The sequence below is a fragment of the Dryas octopetala genome, chromosome 1, assembly GCF_963921425.1.
Source record: "Dryas octopetala chromosome 1, drDryOcto1.1, whole genome shotgun sequence".
Classification (NCBI taxonomy): domain Eukaryota; kingdom Viridiplantae; phylum Streptophyta; class Magnoliopsida; order Rosales; family Rosaceae; genus Dryas; species Dryas octopetala.
Genome location: NC_141366.1, coordinates 3237666 through 3259923, shown reverse-complemented (window position 1 = coordinate 3259923; position 22258 = coordinate 3237666). Strand labels below are relative to the sequence as shown.

The 22258-nt window shown below is 35.9% G+C and overlaps 3 protein-coding genes across 8 annotated transcripts; 1 reads left to right on the top strand and 2 right to left on the bottom strand.

The window, feature by feature from the left end:
* Positions 1-233: 233 nt before the first annotated feature.
* Positions 234-3349, bottom strand: LOC147296518 (E3 ubiquitin-protein ligase SDIR1-like). 5 transcript variants are annotated; one of them, XM_086252007.1, is made up of 9 exons: positions 3010-3349; positions 2417-2518; positions 2205-2259; positions 2064-2116; positions 1733-1961; positions 1437-1551; positions 1168-1216; positions 868-987; positions 234-631 (listed from the first exon to the last, which is right to left on the bottom strand). In XM_086252007.1, exons 2-9 carry the CDS (start codon positions 2492-2494, stop codon positions 506-508), a joined length of 825 nt encoding a protein of 274 aa, XP_086108133.1. In that variant the 5' UTR covers positions 2495-2518; positions 3010-3349; the 3' UTR covers positions 234-505. The 5 variants fall into 5 exon arrangements, with proteins under 5 accessions (XP_086108133.1, XP_086108117.1, XP_086108124.1 ...); XM_086251991.1 differs by having other exon boundaries at positions 868-996; positions 3010-3346; XM_086251998.1 differs by lacking the exon at positions 3010-3349 and adding an exon at positions 2899-3006 and having other exon boundaries at positions 868-996.
* An 842-nt stretch (positions 3350-4191) lies between these two features.
* On the bottom strand, positions 4192-5492 carry RDUF2 (zinc finger (C3HC4-type RING finger) family protein). Its single transcript, XM_086229060.1, has one exon. It carries the CDS (start codon positions 5442-5444, stop codon positions 4368-4370), a length of 1077 nt encoding a protein of 358 aa, XP_086085186.1. The 5' UTR covers positions 5445-5492; the 3' UTR covers positions 4192-4367.
* Positions 5493-14110: 8618 nt separating this feature from the next.
* On the top strand, positions 14111-21469 carry LOC147296516 (pumilio homolog 2-like). 2 transcript variants are annotated; one of them, XM_086240275.1, is made up of 9 exons: positions 14111-15260; positions 16297-17882; positions 17971-18112; positions 18202-18309; positions 18870-19082; positions 19184-19294; positions 19862-20056; positions 20675-20849; positions 20944-21469. In XM_086240275.1, the coding sequence occupies exons 1-9, from the start codon at positions 14625-14627 to the stop codon at positions 20979-20981; spliced, it is 3204 nt and encodes a 1067-aa protein (XP_086096401.1). In that variant the 5' UTR covers positions 14111-14624; the 3' UTR covers positions 20982-21469. The 2 variants fall into 2 exon arrangements, 1 of the variants encoding a protein (XP_086096401.1); XR_015121762.1 differs by lacking the exons at positions 20675-20849; positions 20944-21469 and having other exon boundaries at positions 19184-19363; positions 19862-19981.
* The last annotated feature ends 789 nt before the right edge of the window (positions 21470-22258 follow it).

The following is a 22258-nucleotide window of genomic DNA, read 5'->3' as shown; positions in this document are numbered from 1 at the left end:
CATTATTTTGAAGTTTATGGTATTGATTGGTTTTTTTTTTTTTTTTTTTTCATCTAACGTCACTGAGGATGCATGATTTAATGAGTCGATTACATTTAGTTTTAGCTGGCACACTTGTATATAGCATATCTCTCTCCGTGCCGGCGAATTATTGTACTTCATAATGTGACGTGTCACATCCTTTTATAGTCGATATCAACATCACTGCGCACGACATATACAGAGGATTGATATGAGTGAAATATCTGGCAAATAACCATCTTTTTTATTAAAGTAATTCTATAATATGGTGTAACATTTTACTCAACTCTAGATATCATTCTCTCAAATCAAATCCTAGCTAGGATAAACCCAAATACAGTGGTTTATATACAGAAGGGATGGAAAAGATGCCATTATTTGCAAATTACAATATACTAGTAGGTACTTGGCCCCAAAAAAAAAATACAATATACTAGTAGGTATTTTATCATTGTATATACGGATTGTATCACTTGAGAACTCATTATACCATGTCCAAACCATCCAATTCAGTCTCCCTGCTTCCCTGCCATGTTGGCCCAGCTCTAAATTTACACACAGGGCATGTGCCTTGCTGCCGGAGCCATGGATCAATGCAGTTAGCATGGAACTGCAAAAGAAGATGGCAGTCTTGAAATTCGAATTATAGAAACCACAAATCAATACTGAATTGAATCTTACTGATTAAATTATGTACCACGAATGATAATAAGCCACAAACTCCGAGATTAATTCTGTAGTGTGTGAGGCATCAAGTAATGCAACAAACTGTGGTAATTACAAAAATGTGGATTGAAAAGAAAGCTTGTGGCATATCATTAATGCCAGGCGGCAGAGAGGGTGTACCTGATGCAAACATGGCAAGCTACGAACTAGGTCGCCTCTGTTAACTTGCTCCAAGCAAATGCTGCATGTCAGCTCATCTTCTGAATCCTTCATGTTCCCATCCACCCTTCTAGAGTCTTTCTTTGTCAGCTTACAAAATTGGAATTAAGAAATTGTAAGTCATCCACAAAAAGTACACATAACAATGACAAGGTGCACTAAACACCTGGGAAGAGAAAAAGCAAAGGCCACAGAGAGAGATGCAAATACTCCTATGTATATATGTTTGTATGGGTACAAACTAAAGATTTTAAAGAATACCTCAACTGGGGCTGAAGATGATGATGCCTGTTGCAGTGATGAACCATCACTGTAAATAGAAAAGAAATCTTATCAAATAATGTCTCATTCAACAAAATTAAATCTCAAATTAATATAAAAAAGAAATCTTCTACTTTATATATATATAATATATATACATATTAATATGGATTAAAAGAGTTCCAAATGTACAGTTTTTTTCCCCTTCTTGTAAGTGATGCAACTAAATGACATCATGTGAAAAATGATGCAAATTTTCTCCATCTTACTTCTCTGAGCCAGTGACCATGTGCTTGTGAAGAGGTAATGCATTAATCTCCTCCTCACTCATTGAAGTTTCTGTAGAGGCATTATCAAAGTCCAGAGCCCTCAAAGTATCATAATCTGCAATTGAATGTAAAAAAAAATTTATTTTCACAATAGATACATGATCAGGATCCAACTAAACCAGAACCACAGATCTTGACTTGCTTCAGACATCTGTGAATGCACCTCCAATTTCAAAGAGGCTGATACACTGATGACAATGCCTATCCAAAATGTATATTCTGACAAAATAGAGTACCTAGATCATCAAACTCGCGGTCAAGTAATGCCAGCTGGAGCCTGAGTCCTTGTAATCGTCCTCTGGTTGCGAAAGCTATTGAAGGTGGCATGTGCAGTCGCAGTTCTGTATGACCAAGCAAGCCACTGGCTGCTGCAGCATGTGCTCGGGCCTGCGATTGAAGTTGCTGACAAGTTGCAAACATCCTTAGGGTTGTGGCCATCAAAAAGACACCCACAACTAGCCAGAGCTGTATTCATAGATACAGAGCACTATAAGTTCTATGGTTCAAAATTGTTAAAAGTAAATTGATCACTGGCATGCTTACGTTGGATGCTTAGTGGAAACATACCAAAAAGTTGGGTGACATCTGGTGAGAGTTTAAAATCATGAATAGCAAGATAACTGTTGAGAAAACAGGCAACTTATGGATTAAAAATGTCCAACACAAATCATACAGTGAGCAAAAACAATTTAGAACCAAATGCATTACCCGTGATGAGAAAAGCCAATGAGTTAGTACTTACTGGTCGAGATGCATGATTATGCTGATACGAAAAGGGAAAAGTGTCAGCAGTCAGCATAATGACATATTTATGTTTCAATTTCATAACCAAGGAATGAAGACATATATGAGTTATAAATGACTGGGATGCATATAGATATGTACACAAAAAAGGCACACACATTTCAAAATGGACATACCATAGCTTGTCGTTCAGGAACAAATCCTGGAAACCCACTTTCAATATCTGCTCTAGCCCCTCGGAAAACAAAACTCATAGTTGCAAAAGGGAAATGCAACACCTGCAAAAGTTCCAAAGAACATCAATTACCACACAAACAAAATTCAATTATTGAGTAGAGGAAATGCTGACGTGTCTCAGAAAATTTGTCTACAACAAAATCATATTGTTTTTTACTTAAACAAGTATCTAGAAATGTATCCTAACTGAAATGTTTCCAGAAAAATGTTTTCCATTCAAAACAAACAGACAGAGAACAAAATCTCAATATCCTATTTCACAATTCACATTACATTACACAGATGATCATTGAACACAACCACACACTCTAGCCCTGCAATTAATCTAGCAAACTTATAAGATGCAATCCCAGGTCTACCAAAAATTCACAGAGATGCCAACTAATCTGAATGCAAGAAAAAAATTAGAAAAATGCTTAACCTCAGATTTTCTTGAAGAACTATAGAAACCGCGGTTATACGAAATAGTATTTTTGAAACTCTCGTCCGATTTTCTCTGGAAACAAACAGGATGGAAATGGAGAAGACTTACAGCTACAGGTGTGGAGCGAAACACAGAGAGGGTGGAGAGATCTTGTTCCGAACTTCCGAGAGAATATAGGAGTGGACAAAGTGAAAGGGAACGAAAGAGATAGAGCAACAACGCTCTTACTGTCCGAACAGGTAGCTCTTTTTATATATATATATATATATATATTTCGAAAATAATAATAGTTCGTTTATTTGGGGAGGGCTCTAGAGGCTGACGCATCAGCTTACTTTTGATCCGACCGCTGCCACGACTTTCGGAACATGCAAAGTTGCATCGACGCCGTAGGATTTGCTCCTTAATTCCAAATTTGCCGCGTCACACCAGTGAGCTGGAAAACAAAACGAAAAGTGGATATCCTTTTCTAATAGAATTTGGAAACTGGTTGCATTTGCATCTCGAATTAGTGACTCATCATAATTCTAATTTATTTCCTCATTTCTTTATGAATTTCGGTTCATATGGGCTAAAAGTAAAGGGCCCTAGCTGAGTTGGGCTGGGCCTAATTACGAAGTACAAACCCATGGTTATGGACCAACTCAAATTAAACAGGCTTGATTTGACTTTGGCATTGATAATTGCCTAATTGGCCTCCAGGCTAGCCGTATGGCCCGTATTCAAAGAAAAATACTTGGCTCTTTGTATAAACAACCATTCCTCCTCAGTCCTTTGCCAACAAATCTGAATCTGACGTATTCATTTATTTTTTATTTATTCTGTAGAGTCATTCCTCTTTGTAAGTAGGCACATGTCCAATTGTAATCCACTCGGAAACAGGCATTGTTGAATTATTTGTTTGAGGCTTTGAGCCATCCAAGTCTTAGTACAAGTGGGCATTATTTCACATAAGCTCTACAGACTAAGACCCAAATTTGGTGCTTTTGAGCTACCAACCTTAACCTTGGATCCCACATCTCAATTATTTGAGCCAGCAGCAGCTCCGGTAGTGCAAAGGCAAACATTAACATTTACACTCAGATTCTTAGAGCTACGTAAAGATGAATGAACTGACACTCCTGCTGTCACTCACTTCATCCATAAATGAATGCCAACCAAACTGAACAAACTAAAAGTAAAAGAATTTTGAACAAGAATAAAATCAAGCTTGCAATAATTAGGAATTGCAATCAATTATAATGCTACAAACAATGCCAATTCTTCACAAGTAGCAAAACTGAACCCAAATTGCCAAATTTTAAACTCTTCCAAAATAAATGCTATAAAAGTATATACAATGATGAATACGAATATTTTCCAAATATCCCATATCGAAAAATAAATAAAATTAACTAAAAAAAAGAAAGAAAAAAAAAACCAAATATTGGGTTCTCCAAAATTCAGCATCTCTGATTATTCCCATTCTAATCATCCAAGACCCAGGCCCTGCTACGCCTCTGCACGTACCTACCAAACAGGGAGCTTGAGTGGCTCCGACTCCGACTGAAAGACCCGGCTTCAGACCCGGACCTCGATGAAGAAGAATTGGGCCTAAACCTCCCCCAAAACGACGCCAAATTACGAAAAACCCTGCCAAGCCCACGACTCTCTCTCCCTCTACTTCTCGCTGCCCATAATACCCTTCTCGAAGCCCCGTTTCCATTAAACCCGCCATCCATTTCAGTGTACACAACAGGCAATTCCCTCTCTCCGGGTCTCCTGCCCCCGGAGAACCTCCCCACAGCGAACCCCCCGCCGGGTAATCTCCAGATGGTCAACCCCATGGTCTCTTCTTCGAGACCCGGATCCGAATTCCGGTCGGCGGGCAGCTCGTGCCGACAAACCGGGCACGAGTTCCGGATCGAAAGCCAGGGGAGGATGCAATCCGAGTGGTATATGTGCTTACACGGCATTTCTCGGGCCTCCGACCCGAGTTCAAAAGCCTCTTTACAAACTGCGCAGTGTGACTCGGACCCCACGTGGCTTTCGGCGATTTTAACAGCCGGCATCGACTCTATGGCGGATTTGGAAGCTGGCGGGTTTTCGGGTCGACCCAGCCCGGTGATTTCGATCTGGGACAGCTGGTCCAATAACCGGTCGAAGCCCGAGCCCATTAAGAACTCGGACATGGTGGCTGGGAGTGGTCGGAGGCCGGAGCCGGCAGCGTCGTCGTAGTAGAGTTCGAAAGTGTTGGACTCTGTGTCGTCGGCGGTGCCACGTAGGACGATGACCGGGTTGAAGGGGGACCGGTCTCCGGATCCCCGGCGGACCCGGCGGGGATTCGGAGTCTGGGTTTGACCGGAATCTTGATCGTGGAGGTGGGAGGACGGGAATCGACGGTGGTGATTGGTGGGTGGCGGCTGCGTCGTTTCGATCTCTTCGAGGAATCCGGTGTCGCAGTGAGGGCATGTGATGGCGGTGTCTTGGACCCAGACACGGACGAAGCGCGTGCATCTGTAGCACCAATACGACGTCGTCGGTGCCGGCGATGACATGGCCATGCAGGTCTATAGATCTGAAGGGGGAAGAGACTCTGAGAGAGAAAGAGAAATGATAAGCGCATGGTGAAGAAGAAGGCTTTTAAGGCATGCGTGGGAGGTGAAAAAGGACAAAATAGTGTTCTTTTTCGTGGCGCGTAAATTCACGCGTAGTTTCACCCGTCACCTGATTACTCCACTAGAGAACGTATTATTAGTCCAAAAATCCTGTTTATCACCCCAAAAACAGATTTATCTTCTTCTTTTGCCACTCTGGAATTTATCCACTAACATATAATTATATAAATACAACATATTTTGTAATGAAAAGAAAATAACACAGAGTATTTCAGCATGTGTGATTTTCCATATCATTGTTATATACACAAGTGGTTTGGGTATAAATATAATAAAATTATAATTTGTTGTCAATAAAATATCTTTTGAATAACATCAAATGAGAAAAATAGTAGAAAATGGAGAGCAAGGTTACAAAATTTTTACGAATTAAGATGTTATTTCAAAATTAAATATTTTTGTTGGAATTTTTTTCTTTACTTTCGATCTCATTAAGGGCTAGTTTGGTATTGCTGTGTGAAAAAACAGCTGTGAGGTAAAACAACTGTTAAGTAAAGTCAGCTGAGTGTTTGGTAAAGTATGTTTTCAAAAGTGCTGTGAGTGCAAAAAACAGTATCAAAGTGTTTGGTAAATGTTAATGTAAAAGTGCTGTGACTGTGTATAATTACTAAAATAGACATGATGCTAAAAGTATTTTTCAGTTATTTGTTTGGTAAAAATAAAATGTTTTTTACTTGTTTTTTAAATTTTTGGCTACAAATTTTTATTAGCATTAATTTTTCTAAGAACAACATTATTAAATAAGTATGTGTATTATTTTTTTAGGTATATTATAATTTTAATCGTGCAAATAAAATATCATAATTAATTATCACAATATAAAATATAACTAAAAATGGACATATTTTTTAATTTAAAATAAACAAATTAAAAAATATAGAAATCAATGAGGATATTATGGGTAAAATAAAATATTCATTGTTGCTGTGATTCACTGCAGCTTTCAAAAGCACTTAGAAACCTGCTTTCTGTTTTTGTTGTGGGGAGTTGAGAATTGTAGAAAAAAACAGTTTTTAATTTTTTTACCAAACACCAAAACTGCTGTAGGTGATTGAGAATTGTCATCCACAGTAGCTTTTGGGTCTTCCACCGCAATCTCAAACGGGGCCTAAGTCATATTGAGATTTTGGAACTAATTAAATGAATTGAATTTAAATCGAAATTTGATCCACTCACATAGATGGTGGATCTTAAAAACATATTCTCTAATAAGGTTAACTTTATCAAATATGAAGATGATGATAATGTTCGTTAAAAATTTGGGATAGATTAAGGTTAAATTTCAAATTTAAGTTTATATTATCTTTATCCGATCATTCACATATACACTATAAATAAAAAGCATGAGGAAACATTATAATTTACTCATTTCTTAAAAACAGAAAAAAATTTGTGCTCCCAACTATTTTCCTTAAAAATTCTACCAACACTTTAGCAATCAAATTTTGATGAATTGATTAAAATTAGAAAAAATTAAATTTGGCCATCAAAACTTGCAAAAGGTTGATGAAATTCTATGTGAAAAGACATGTCAACATGCACAATTGCACACAATATTAGACTACATATATATCCTCTAGTATTATTGTTTTACGTTTATATTACTCTCAAAATTATTATCTAAATTTTAATTTCAATAGAATTGTAATAATAAAAATTAACATCCTTATTTTTCAAACATAATAATCGAGCTGGCTTTTCTTTATTTCATTTGGATGAAGAATTACGTGGAAAGAATAAATCTAGAGTTGCAATGTGCTGTCCGTGTGAGTGGTCAAATGGGAAAATTAAAATTGGCATGTGATTAATTTGATAATGAATGACGAAGTATTTATGGCCTGGCGCCTGGCGCGTGGGTGTGAGACGTTGACTTGACGATGTGAACATTCGGATTCAGACGCCGAGTTTGAAATTCAAATGGTCGCCGGGTTCGTCAAGAAGATTCCAAAACGAGGCAGGAGCGTGGCGTGGTATATGGACTACATAAAACTGGGCCCCACTCTCCCCTCCAATCAGATTCGTATTTTTTATAGGAATAGATTTTTTATTTATATTATATATAATAATAATAAAATCATGTCTTTCTACTGTTTGGATTAATTAATTTCCATCCAACTGTATTATTGTACGCTTCCTTTCCCTTAATTAGTTCGAATGAGCAAATTAGTTGGATATATGTTAGACTTAGTTTGAGATTGCTGTGAGAAAAAATAGCTGTGAAGTAAAGTAGTTGTGAAGTAAAACAGTTGAGTGTTTTGTAAACTATATTTTCAAAAGTGTTCTGAGTACAAAAAGCAGTATGAAGGTGTTTGATAAATTGTAATGTAAAACTACTGTGGTTATTTATAATTACTAAAATGAGGGTATTATGGGTAAAATAAAATTTTCATTGTTGCTGTGATTCACTGCAGCTTTCAAAAGCACCTACAAACTTGCTTTCTATTTTTACTGTGGGGAGTTGAGAATTGTGGGGCAAAACACTTTTTTTCATTTTTTTACTAAACATCAAAACTGTTGTGGGTGATTGAGAATTGTCATCCATAACAGTTTTTGGGTCTTCCACAACAATCTCAAACGGGGTCTTAATAGACTATAACTCAAAACCATTATTTTCTTAATTATAGGAAGATCTACCTGGGTCCCACGGTTTTATCATCTTCTTTCATATAGCAAAATTAGAAGAATAATTAGGTTTTAAAATCTTTGTATTATTTGATAGTTCATGCTATTTATTGCAATTTTTAAAGAATTTCTCATGTTTTTTTAGAACTTCTTCTTTGGTGAATTTCTCATGTTATTCTAACTCTTTATCATTTTTTAAAATTTAACTAACAAAAAATCAACCATAATTGAATGCTAATGATCTGGGGGCAAAATAGACCATCTCACCATGTAAAGGGGAAAACTGGTGGAAGGTAAAGAGCAGGGAGGATAAGATATATATATATATATATATATATGAGTTTTTTTTTTTCTTTAAAAGTACTATATATATATATATGAGTTTGGTGACACATCCACAAAAATAATTATTTGTTTAGATGTAACAAGAGAAATGATTTGAAACCACTAACTTGTGGGATTGTGTCTCTTCTAGTACTTGCCTTCATAAAAATGATGGTGCATATTTAATAGTTTTTTCTTGTTGCATGCGTGAAAAGTGTACATTACAACTTCTATGTGTAATAAATAGAGCAAATTTTACTTTGCGCCGCTGAGATTTGTTTAGATTGTCAAGTTACTCCTTTAGATTTCAATTTTGACAATTTAAAACTCAAAGTTTAAAATAAAAAATAATATGACCCCTCAATAAGTCTGATTGTTAAGTCATACGTTAAATGCTTATTAGTAAGAAATGTTTTTATTTTAAAAATTTTACGAAAGGATATGGTTAGAGAGCAGACATGGAAAAGTTATGAAATTGCTCTTATAATGGTTGCAAACATTGTGAGTCTCACATGTGCCGCATAAGCATTTAACGTATAACTTAACAGTCAGATTTACTGAGGGGCCATATTGTCTTTGATTTCAAAGCTTGGGTTTCAAATTACCAAAATTGAAATCTAAAAGAGCAACTTACAATCTAAACAAACCTCATAATGCAAAGTGAATTTTGCTCTAATAAATATATGGAATATATAAAACAAAATGGTTTTATATATCTTACTCTTTATGGCAGATTCGTCACTTAAGGTCAAGCCCTGTAACAATCATCCATCACTCTTCTCCGGTTCTCCCTATTGATGAGACACATATATATACACATATATTAGAATAAAAAGAAGAAATATATGATCATTAAATGATTCATTGAATTGAAATACTAAAATTTATATACTAACTGTTAGTCTAATGGAGAGATCCCGTGTTGGAATTGATACATTTATTTGGACTGCATGTATGCATATATATATCAATAATGCTAGTTGTCCCACATTTTTTGTCCCACATTTGTATCCCACCTGATGTGTCATTATTTTACTGGAAATGTATTTCGTTTTTCTTTTTTAGATTTTTTTTTAAATTTTTAGTGTCCAATATATGAATGCCATGTAAGATGGTATAAAATTGTGGTATAAAAATGTGGTAAATATAGCATTACTGTATATATATATATAAACTTGATATTCGAATCGAGTGGAGTCAATGAAATCTCCTAATGTGTTTTGCTTTCCACTCCTAATGTGTTTTGCTTTCCACTTTTTTCCAAAACTTGCGTGTTACTCATCTTTCTTTCACAAAGTAATTCTTGTATTTTCTGTGTCACTTCCATCCACCAGAAAAGCTTAAAAAGCAGTGTTATGTGGTTTCTCAAACCTTTCCCCGTGCCATTTCATCTTTAAGTTGAGTCCTCCTTTCGTCACTTTCCCAAAAAAAAAGTGAGTTTCTCGTAGAAGAAAATGTTGCTTTTTTCATCGTAATCTACGGGAAAAGCCAGAAACCAATGAAACAGAAAACTCATTATATGATTTACTAGTGTTGTTTAGAGTCATGTTCAGCCCAATACCATAAAAATGGGCTTTTAAGATCCTATGTATGGCCCAGTTAATTGGAAAGGGCTTAAGGTCCAGTGCACGGCCCAATTTATTCTTAAATCATCATGTATAGGGTTGGGCTAAGTTGTTGCGACTCCAATTGTGTTAGGGCTGTGTTATTCAAAGACCCAACTTCATCGCACAGAGGCCATACTCCATACTTCTATAGCCATGTATTTTATTCCCATCTTTCTAAGACATAGTACAGGAGTAAACCCTCTACTGTCCCTCTTTTTGTTTTAATAACGAAGTCATTGATTATGGCTTAATTATAAAAGTATAAATTTTAATTAATGCGAACTATATGAATTTATTTATATATTAATGCCTAAATTAATAAACAATTGGGTCAAAAGGCCAACCCCAAATTGACAAATGAGTCTACTGAATTTCCACCAACAAATGATCATTATCTTTCATTTTCAATTGCCCAAACTTATAATAAACACATCACAAGCTTCTACCAGTTACTTTCAACAAACAATATTTGGAAATTAGACAAAACAAACTTATAATTAAACGCACCCTTGAAAATATCTTTCGTATAAAGCGACTTTGTTTTATAACATCTTTAATTATTTATTGTTAGATATCCATTGAAAATAAAAAGTCTTGGAAAAGTATGTTAGATATGAATATCATCTTACATGCGGCATGATCACCACCCTACAGCTGGCAGCAGAGAGAGTTGGAGTGTTGTGGACAATGTAATTAAAGCGTTCCACGTGGTCGGCCATTGAGTTGAAGCTTAAGCCTTTAAAAAGCAGATGAGTTATGTTGATCAGAGCAATTGGCATTGGCATTTACACGAACGGGTGGTGAAGTATAAATAAGTAAATAAGTAAATAAGCAAAGCACTATAGCACATTAGCACATGACCCTCCTCCATCAGGCCATGTCCCTCTTCTAAATATAGAGCCAACTTTAGCCATTTGCTGACACAGTGACACACACACACACACACCTTTCCTATTCCAAAGGGTTTTCCCCAAATTGGCATCCCATACCCCAACAACCTGCTTACTTCACAACATGTCACCCTTGCCCTCCCTCCCATGCATTATCTTTTGGAACCAACCCTTTTCATTCTGCAGTGCTTTCGTTATTGGATTAACTACTTCCTAGGTTCCCTTTCTTTTCTCTGTTTCTTTGCAAGATGCAGACAGTTTTTTAGACAATTATTGTGCTCAAATGTTTAAGCTGAATAAGTCGATAATATATAAAGTTAAAATTTTTTGTTTTTATTTAAAAACAGACATATATCATAATTAGAGAAAATAATTTGAACTTATAAACTCTTCCAAATAAAATTCTAATAACATATTCAACAATCATTGTGCCCCTTTTAACCTCCTACCTAAATATAGTCCTTTTGTAGCTATACAGATATATAAATCATTACTATGGAGCCATGTGACAAGCACTTGGTGGATCACCGATGACACCAACCAGATTTTGTAGTTTGACTTTCTATTGTGATTGAAACCCCTTCATATGCTACTCACTGAGGATATCACAAGGTTACTCGGGGGAGAAAGGACAAAGATGGAAAGTTTGGAGTCCTTTATTTATTTTTGATAATGACTTGATGAGGGAACCTAACACTTAACTCCCTAATTATGTACCAAATCTTAGGTGAGATGCTAGCATTTTCATATAGGTCTTATTTATTTATTTAGTTATATTATACCAAATTTTACTTATTATCATTACTTCGACTAATTCTAAATTCATTCGTTGTGATTTATTTTTTATATAAAGCAAAATGTGTGGACCTTCCTCCAACATGGGCCTCCAATACCTCAAATCTGGTTTGTACGATTAACAGCAAAATGTGATCCTTATAATTAAATTACAAAGTAACACTAAGGACAGGTGAGATGTCCACTTAACTTTATATGCATCAGCAAAGTCTCTAGAATTTATTTTTTGGTCAACAATGCCATGCACCGCACCAAAGAACCAGGCGGTAGGCCAAAGCTGCTTCTACCGACCCAACAGAGCAAGCCCTGCAAGGCTGCAACTTGCAAGCAATAGTCTTCATGGATCATGACCAAGTGGTTCAATTTTTTTTTTTATGAAACTAAGTGGTTCAATTTGATGACCCATTTGAATCACCTTTTTGCCTTTTCATTTTTTCAATCTCCGAAAATAAAATTTAAATTTAAAATTGAAGATAAATACTTCTGAATCAATAATTAGTAAATCCATTCAAAAAAGTTAAGTATGTATACAAACAAAATTATGAGAGTTATTCTTTGCTACCAACTAGTATAAATACCTATATTTGTACGACTCATACTTTCAGTAATGTCAAGAGACCATAGTTTAATACCAAGTGTAACATGTGTACTATCTCTTTAATTAAAGTGGGACCCACAAATACAAGTAGATCAGTATACACTATGATACCAAAATACGGTTTCATTAACATTATTGCTTACACTTTTGTAAATACAAAAATAGATGTTATGAATTCACTACATTTAATACATTTATGGCATGACCCAAATTACCATTGCTTGTTTTTATTTTTTGAAAGGTACCCTTGTCTGTCTAATGCTACCATTATACATTAAATTCACGTACTAATATAAGTTTCAATTATAGATTGGCGGTTTCGTAAATGGGTATGGGTTATAGTTTAATGCCCCGTTTGGAATTGCGGTGGAGGACTCAAAAGCTGTTGTGGATGACAATTCTCAATCACCTATAGCAGTTTTGCTGTTTAGTAAAAAAATAAAAAATTATTTTTCTCCACAATTCTCAACTCCCCACCGTAAAAACAGAAAGCAGGTTTCTAGGTGTTTTTGAAAGTTGCAGTGACTCACAACAACAATAAATATTTTATTTTACCTATAATACCCTCATTGATTTCTATAGTTTTTATTTGTTTATTTTAAATTAAAAAATATGTCAATTGTTAGTTATATTTTATATTGTGATAATTAATTATGATATTTTATTTATACGATTAAAATTATAATATAGCTAAAAAAATAATAGACATACTTATTTAATAATGTTGTTCTTAGAAAAATTAATGCTAATAAAAATTTGTAGTAAAAAATTTAAAAAACAAGTAAAAAAACATTTTAATTTTACCAAATAAATAAGTGAAATGCACTTTCAGCATCATGTCCATTTTAGTAATTATACACAGTCACATTATTTTTATATTAACATTTACCAAACACTTTGATACTGTTTTTTGCACTCACAGTACTTTTGAAAACATAAATTATCAAACACTCAACTACTTTACTTTACAACTGACCTTACTTCACAATTTATTTTTTCTTATAATAATACCAAACTGGCCCTAAGTAGTTTAATGGTTAATGTCCAAACAACCATGAAAAACACATAAAACCATGTAACCAACTATTTATTTCTGTGTGCAGACAAATTTAGAGATTTTTAAGCAGAACCTATATTAGGCAAAATGATAAAAAACAACCAAAACATGAACAAGAAAAAAAAAAAGACAGTCCTAGGATATACCTGCAGGCATATAAAGCAGGCAAAAGGAGAAAAAAAATCTAAGAAGAGATATGCTAAAAAATAGAAAGTAAAAATGGAAAAAAAAAATCCAATGAAAAATCCAATATTACCCCAAAAGGAACTGAGAGATTTTGGTGGAAGTTCTAGCTGTAAACTGAACTGTACTTGCCCTATTTTCACTGGAGTACTAATTTTAGGTTAAAGAACCAGCGAATCTAAGGAGCTGACGTGTCAGTCAGAGATTCTTCTATTGGAACAAAAGGAAAACAAACATCATTATCATTAATGATTAATGATTATCATTTTTTTTGTTTTTAATTTTGCTTAAAACATTAGTCCGTTATCACTTGGTCAATTAGCCCTGTTTGTTAGGCACGTTAATTAACTATTTCCAGATATTTCAATTTTCAATTAACAAAATAAAAAAAGATATGCCAACAATTTTATTTTGTATTTTTTTATTACTTTTATGTATTTCTTTCTTGCTAACTATCACTGTATTTAATCCGCTCCTTGAACTGGAACAAAACCCTAACAAGGGTTCTTGTAAGAATCAATCGCCGCCGTATTGATCTCCGCAGTCAGTTACCCTTTATTTCTCTAACTCTCTTTGATCTTTGGACACCGCTCCTCAGCTCTCTCACTGGTTTTGTTTTCTGTTTTTTTATTTCACAACACTTAATCCTTTTGTTTCTGCTCTTTGTTTTTGCTGTTACATGGAAAACATGCTAGAAAAAAAGCGGTTTCAATAATATATGGGATTGAATTCAGGGAAAGCTAATAACTTTATGAGCTTTGATCGTTTGTGGGTGTATAGATTTTAGGTGAGGTATGAAGTGGGTTGGGAAAAATTTTGGGTTCTGATCAGTTTAAAGTTAGCAACTTTAAGGTTGTAAATATGGGGTTTTAGGATAAAGTCTTGATTTTGGGATTGTTTTAGGGGTTTAGGGTTTGTTTTCTGCTAGTGGGTAGTGATTAATTTGAGTTTTCGGAGAGGGTTAATTGTAGGTTTAGTGTTTTATTGAGAATGTTGTCTGAATTAGGAAGAAGGCCAATGCTTGGAGGTAACGAGGGATCCTTTGGGGATGAATTTGAGAAGGAGATAGGGTTGTTGCTGCGGGAGCAGCGTCGGCAAGAGGTTGATGATCGTGAAAGCGAGCTCCATATGTATAGAAGTGGATCAGCACCTCCAACTGTGGAGGGTTCTTTGAATGCAGTGGGAGGATTGTTTGCTGGTGGCGGTGTTGGCGGTGCTGGTGCCGCCTTTTTAGACTTTCCTGGAGCTAAAAATGGAAATGGGTTTGCGTCTGAAGAGGAGCTTAGGTCTGATCCAGCTTATCTTCAATACTATTACTCGAATGTGAATCTGAATCCGCGGCTTCCACCTCCATTGCTGTCAAAGGAGGATTGGAGGTTTGCACAAAGGATGAAAGGAGGGAGTTCGGTGTTGGGTGGGATTGGAGACAGGAGGAAAGTGAATAGGGCTGATGATAGTGGAAGATCATTGTTTTCAATGCCGCCAGGTTTTAATTCAAGGAATCAAGAGAGTGAGGTCGAGCCGGACAAAGTACGTGGCTCAGCTGAATGGGGTGTTGATGGACTGATTGGTTTGCCAGGTTTAGGACTTGGTAACAAACAAAAAAGCCTTGCTGAAATCTTTCAGGTGATTTGCTTCTATAGTTGTGTTCAATGTTCGATATTTTGTACACGTGTTACTGAAGCCTTGTTTTTGTAGTCTATGCTTGTATTCATTGGTGATGCTTTGAGTAACACTTTATATTTGTTCCTTGAATTGCCTGTTCTGTCATTTATTGCTTCTATAGTTGTGCTCAATGTTCGATATTTAGTACACGTGTTGCTGAAGCCTTGATTTCTTAGTGTATCCTTGTATTTGTTGATAATGCTTTGAGTAACACTTTATATTTGTTCCTTGAATAGGTTGTGCTGACATTTGTTGCCTATAATTGTGCTCGATGTTTGATATCTAGTACACGTGTTACTAAAGCCTTGCTTTCTTAGTGTATGCTTGTATTTTCTGGAATTGCTTTGAGTAATACTTTTATATTTGTTCCTTGAATAGCTTGTGCTACCATTCTTTGCTCTATAGTTGTGTTTGGTGTTCAAAATCTAGTACATGTGTTACTGAATCCTTGCTTTCTTAGTGTATGCTTGTATTTGTGGATAATGCTTTGAGTAACACTTTATATTTGTTCCTCGGATTGCCTGTTCTGACATTTATTGCTTCCTATTGATCTTTGAGATTAACACAATGTATAAGTTGGGAGAATATTGACTTATGGGATAAAAAATATTGCTAATTGGTGCCTGTATTAAGAATGCAAATTGCTTTGCCCCTTTTGGATAGGACCAAAATGTTCTTGTATGAAATGCTATTCTTTACCTTATATGTTAATAAATTGATTGTGTACCTACAGTTTGCTCTTTGAGATATTGGATATCTACGAGGTTACCGATAATGTAAATTCTCTGACTTAAGTAATTGAGTTCTTTTTATGTATTTATGACAATTACTCCGGAATCATATTCTCTATATGAAGTCAGCTTTCTGTACTTAATGAGTCCAATCAAATGGTTTACAACTGTCGTGCTGGTGCATGATATATATATATATATATATATATTGGGTAGTTTGATCTGGCTACTCTTATTTGCTGATGATGTAAAGTTTGGTTGTGCAGGATGACATGGGGCATCCAACTCCTGTTTCTGGGCTTCCTTCTCGTCCAGCCAGCCGTAATGCATTTGATGAAAATGTAGAGACCATGGGTTCTGCTGAAGCTGACCTGGCTCACTTGCGCCGTGACTTGATGACTTCTGATGCACTACGATCTGGAGCAAATGGTCAGGGCTTGTCTGGAGCCCAAAGTATGGGCCCGCCTTCTTCATACACGTATGCTGCAGCTCTAGGTGCTTCCTTGTCAAGAAGCACCACTCCTGATCCTCAACTTGTCGCTAGGGCTCCTAGTCCCTGCCTTACACCTATTGGAGGAGGAAGAGTTGGTGCTTCAGAAAAGAGAGGCATTTCTAGTCCAAGCTCCTTCAATGCTCTCTCATCCGGAATCAATGAGTCTGGAGATCTGGTAGCTGCTTTTTCCACCATGAACCTGTCTACAAATGGTGCAATAAATGATGAAAACCATTTGCCATCACATGTTAAACAGGATGTTGATGATCACCAGAATTATCTCTTTGGTCTGCAAGGTGGTGAGAATCATGCCAAGCAACTTGCATACCTAAAGAAGTCTGAATCTGGGCATATGCAGATGCCTTCTGTTCCGCAGTCAGCAAAAGGCTCATACTCAGATTTGGGTAAGAGCAATGGGGGTGTGTCGGATCTGAGCAATTCATCCTCTGATAGGCATGTTGAACTGCAAAAATCAGCTGTTTCTTCTAACAACTTATACTTAAAAGGATCACCTAACTCCAACCTCAATGGTGGAGGTGGCTTGCATCCTCAGTATCAACAAGTAGATAATACAAATTCATCATTTTCTAACTATGGTTTAGGTGGATACTCTATGAATCCAGCATTGGTGTCCATGGTTGCTAGCCAACTTGGCACTGGTAATCTGCCACCTTTGTTTGAAAATGTTGCTGCAGCATCAGCTATGGGAGCTCCTGGAATGGATTCAAGAATGCTTGGTGGAGGTTTGGCTTCTGGACCAAACCTTGCAGCGGCTGCATCTGAATCACATAATCTTGGTAGATTAGGGAGTCCAATTGCTGGGAGTGGTCTTCAGTCACCTTTTGTTGATCCTATGTATCTTCAATACTTGAGGACGTCCGAGTACGCTGCAGCACAGCTTGCTGCTCTTAATGATCCCTCGGTGGATAGGAACTACTTAGGCAATTCATACATGAATTTACTTGAACTTCAAAAGGCGTATCTTGGAGCCTTACTGTCACCTCAGAAGTCACAGTATGGTGTTCCATTGGGGGGCAAGTCTGGTGGTTCGAATCATCATGGTTATTATGGAAATCCTGCATTTGGTGTTGGCATGTCTTATCCTGGAAGTCCCATGGCAAGTCCTGTTATTCCTAACTCTCCAGTTGGACCTAGTAGTCCTATGAGGCACAATGAACTTAATATGTGTTTTCCTTCTGGGATGAGGAATTTAGCTGGGGGTGTCATGGGACCCTGGCATCTGGATGCTGGATGTAACATAGATGAAAGCTTTGCGTCATCACTCTTAGAAGAGTTTAAGAGCAATAAAGCAAAGTCTTTTGAACTTTCAGAAATCGGTGGACATGTTGTTGAATTCAGGTATCAACTGCTAATAAATTTCTTGTCATCCTCCTTATTTGATTTTATCATAAAGTTGGTTATAACAATTTTACATTTGTATGAGCAGTGCCGATCAATATGGGAGTCGGTTTATTCAACAAAAACTTGAGACAGCCACTACAGAAGAGAAAAGCATGGTTTATCAGGAAATCATGCCTCAAGCTCTTGCTTTAATGACTGATGTGTTTGGTAATTATGTGATTCAAAAGGTAAATCATATTCCTTGCACACATGCTTTTAGTTTGCTTTTGTACTTGTTAGTGTATATTACATGGTAACAATTGGTGTTTGTATTCAGTTTTTTGAGCATGGACTTCCATCTCAGAGAAGGGAATTGGCCAACAAGCTTTTTGGTCATGTACTGACACTTAGCCTTCAAATGTATGGTTGTCGGGTGATCCAGAAGGTACCAATAATTTGTAATTGGAATAATTTTTGCTGCTACTGGGTTGTGACTTGTACTCTTTAAATATGGATCTCTATCTGTCATCTTCTAAAATATTGATGATTGACTATTCAACCATTTGTGCTGGCAGTATTGCTGGAAATAATCATAATCTTTCATTGTTAATTTTTCACTGAATAGACTTTGCACTTTTTGGTTAATCATTTTAGATTCTCCAAAATGTGATATGAATTTAAATTTGAAAGTTGATGGAAATTTTGTAATTTTCCAAAATGACAAATATTAATTGGGAAATTGTAGAGCTGGTGTACCTCATATGGAAAAATGCTCCAGTCATTATTAATTGTGCTTCCAAAGTAAATAATATTGCCTTTGTATTTAACCATTAATTTCGTTATTATGCCTTTTTCTTCAGTAAGCAAGGCTTGCTAATAACCACCAGGCAGAGCTCATGATTTGATTTCATATAATGTTGATGCTAGTACACTAAACTTGATGCGGTTATACAAGGGTTCCTACAGTAGGTTTTAGTAGTAATATGCTTTTATTAAAATGTTCAGGCAATAGAAGTTGTTGATCTGGACCAGAAGATCAAAATGGTTGAAGAACTTGATGGTCATGTTATGCGTTGCGTACGTGATCAGAATGGGAACCATGTCATCCAGAAGTGTATTGAATGTGTCCCTGAAGAGGCCATTCATTTTATTGTCTCAACCTTTTTTGATCAAGTTGTGACCCTTTCCACCCATCCATATGGGTGTCGTGTGATACAGGTTGAGAGACTTTTTTTTTCTTCTTTTTGTTCTTTGATTGTGATTACTTCTTTTGAACAAACAACTAATGTGCAATCTATAATAATATTTTTATGTGGCAGAGAGTGCTTGAGCACTGCAATGATCTGCAGACACAGAGTAAGGTTATGGATGAGATTTTAGGAGCTGTTAGCATGTTGGCACAAGATCAGTATGGCAATTATGTTGTTCAGGTTCATAATCTTTCCTGAATAATGGAATCTTATGTGCTAAAACACTCCCCTTTGTGGACTTTTATATTGGTAACATTTGTCTTTTGTTTACTGGGATATGAGCTTTCGTGTTATTTGTTGATTTGGGTGATACTGATTTTCTTGTAAGTATGGTTTTTCAAATTTGATACTAAACATTGTCCTTAACATTTCTCAGTCAGTTAGTTAAGCTGCTTAAGCCCAAATTATCTATCTCTACTCCCTTTCTTTCTTCTGTTCCCTTACCATGCCTTTGTTTTCTTAGCCACTAAATTTCTGCTCTTCAGGTGCAAGCCTGTCAACACAATTTCTGTTTCGTGTTTTTCCATTTCAGTTGAAGTTTACCTTTTTCCTCACCCCCCTGTGCCAGATGAAGTTATCTTGCAGTGTAGATTCATGGAATAATTAATTGAAAAACCATCAGCATGACATAAGTTTCTTCTACTTATGCTGTGTTTAGGACTTCTCAACTGAGTTTTTTATTCAATTTCAGTTTATATATAGACATTCTTTAATGCTTCTTTGGCCAACTGCTTTCCTTTTTAACAGCATGTGCTGGAGCATGGAAAAGCTCATGAGCGTTCGGCTATCATAAAGGAGTTAGCTGGGAAGATAGTCCAAATGAGTCAACAGAAGTTTGCCTCCAATGTTGTAGAGAAGTGTTTAACTTTTGGTGGTCCTGCTGAACGTGAGTTACTAGTGAATGAGATGCTTGGCACTACTGATGAAAACGAGCCTCTTCAGGTTTGTCACATCTCCATGTACTTATTACAAACTCTAATGTGTTGGAAACAAAATCATGGACTCATTGTTTCTCTAATAAGGATAATTATTACAAGTGTGACATATGTAGAGGAAAGTTTTTGTGGAACAGGAGACAAATTTTAAATTTCTATACATTATCATCATGGCGACCCTTGATATAGGTTAGACCTTTTGTGCTTCGTAAGCACTGTTTTTTTAACTCTTTGGGTTCCATTAATTGAATTTTGGAATATGTTCTTGCCGTTTGAAATTTAACACATTGGTATAACCTTGCTTTTTGCATTAACTTGAAGTTCTATACTTCTAAAATTGGATTCAATAGTGCTGAGTTTTTGTTTTGGTAGTAAACATGAGCTTCATATTAAGCTGATGTCACAAGATTTGTAAAGTGAAATTTCCTTTTCTAAAGTTCCACCAGTTTTCTGCAGAATTCATCTTCCGTTTGTTGTCTGCATGTTAGGTGGACTAATAGTTTCCTGGATATTGTGGATTCTATTTGCATAAATATATGCGATATCATTCTTCTCGTTTATCTTGGATATGTATCCTCTCAACCCTGGCATATTGTCCTTAGTGACTGACTGCTTGTATATACAGGCAATGATGAAAGATCAGTTTGCGAACTATGTTGTACAAAAAGTTTTGGAGACTTGTGATGACCAGCAACGTGAACTGATTCTTTCACGAATTAAAGTTCATTTGAATGCATTGAAGAAATACACTTACGGGAAGCATATCGTTGCTCGTGTAGAAAAACTTGTTGCTGCTGGGGGTACTCACTCTTCTCTTTGCCTGAAAATAATACAATGGCATGATTAAATCTCTAGAAATGCCTTTCTTACTGGTTTTTATTTGAATGGTTGCAGAAAGGAGAATTGCCGCTCAGTCTCCACACCCTGCTTAGGTGGTGTAGGAAAGAAAGTTGTTTGTACAGCTAACTGAGGCTAGTGTGTGTTTCGCTCTCTTTGTTGTTCTTCGTTGTTCGTCGCCTTCTCTCTCCCGCTTATTAGAGCTATGACTGACTCGACCTATCTTTTCAAAGAGACAGGTATGAGGCAGGGTTGGAAGTAATAAAGTTGTTGGGCTTGTACTGGAAAACTGTACATTGTGTAGTTTAAAGTTTATACATAGAGTCGAGCTTAGCTGAGGTTCAGATGTTCTTGAACACACCTGATGCCCCTGCAGAGGAGATAAATGACTATACTACAAGTTTTTTCTTAAGGGTGTAAAAATGATTAATGGTGAGGTAGTTTATATGTCGTGACGTGACTGTACAAAAATGTTGCCATGTGGAGAGCTGTTCATGATTAGGCGAGGACACAGTTTTTTTAAATGTATGGTAATGACTTTGTTTTTCTTAACCACATAAAGTACAGTTTTCTACGCCATCAAGTATAATGTTCAAGGCTTATATAATATCCTCCTATGTATTTTGATGCTGCTTCTTACTGCATCACAAGCTCTTTCTTTCTTACAATATTGCTAGCAAGCCTTCTTTTTTTTTTTGGGGTAGTGAAATTTTCTCTGTTCCACTTCTTATTGCATCACAAGCTCTTTTTTTTTTTTCTTACAATGTTGGTTACTTGCTTAACCCTTTCTTTAGGGTAGTGAAATTTCCTCCTTAGGGTAGTGAAATTTCCTCCATTCCATGAATCAGAAAGTAGTCCCAACACTTACGGGTCTGCTCTCTCTTTTATTTTTAAAGAATTGGGCCTACTTTTATTTTTTTATCATCTGGACTTGGACTCTACTTTTTCGTACATTCTCTTTTCTGTCTGGCCTTTTCAAATCAAGTCCAAAACCTTTTTTTTTGTTATAATATGATACATTGTATTTTTTAAAAATTGCAACTGTATCACATGTTGAACATCATGGTATTATAAAATGATGATCTGTTCTTTTTTATTTTTATAATATATTAGAGAAAAAACACATGTTTTGTACCCGTATCTCAAATCATCTCGTCATTTTTTGTGCTTCATCAGTTCTCTTCTTCTCAATGTTTTTTTTATTTGTTACAAAGAAGAGATTGAATGTATTATTTATCTTAATGGGTTTGTTCTATTTTCTCAATATTTTTAATATGTAAATTTGTTCTTGCGTATGGAATTTTGAACTAAAAAAGCTATGCATTTCGACTCTTGTGCAATTGCCACTTAAAAATCGACCATTTTATGCTTA

Excerpts from the sequence above, each read along its gene's own strand:
- LOC147296518 (XM_086251991.1), bottom strand. The coding sequence starts at position 2,494 with ATGAGTTTTGTTTTCCGAGGGGCTAGAGCAGATATTGAAAGTGGGTTT. Across the intron at positions 2,117-2,204 it reads ATTGGCTTTTCTCATCACGG|TTATCTTGCTATTCATGATT; the intron begins GTAATGCATTTG and ends TTTTCTCAACAG. Across the intron at positions 632-867 it reads GCTTGCCATGTTTGCATCAG|TTCCATGCTAACTGCATTGA; the intron begins GTACACCCTCTC and ends CTTCTTTTGCAG.
- LOC147296516 (XM_086240275.1), top strand. The coding sequence starts at position 14,625 with ATGTTGTCTGAATTAGGAAGAAGGCCAATGCTTGGAGGTAACGAGGGA. Across the intron at positions 18,310-18,869 it reads GTTGTCGGGTGATCCAGAAG|GCAATAGAAGTTGTTGATCT; the intron begins GTACCAATAATT and ends TAAAATGTTCAG. Across the intron at positions 20,057-20,674 it reads ATGAAAACGAGCCTCTTCAG|GCAATGATGAAAGATCAGTT; the intron begins GTTTGTCACATC and ends TTGTATATACAG.
- RDUF2 (XM_086229060.1), bottom strand. The coding sequence starts at position 5,444 with ATGGCCATGTCATCGCCGGCACCGACGACGTCGTATTGGTGCTACAGA.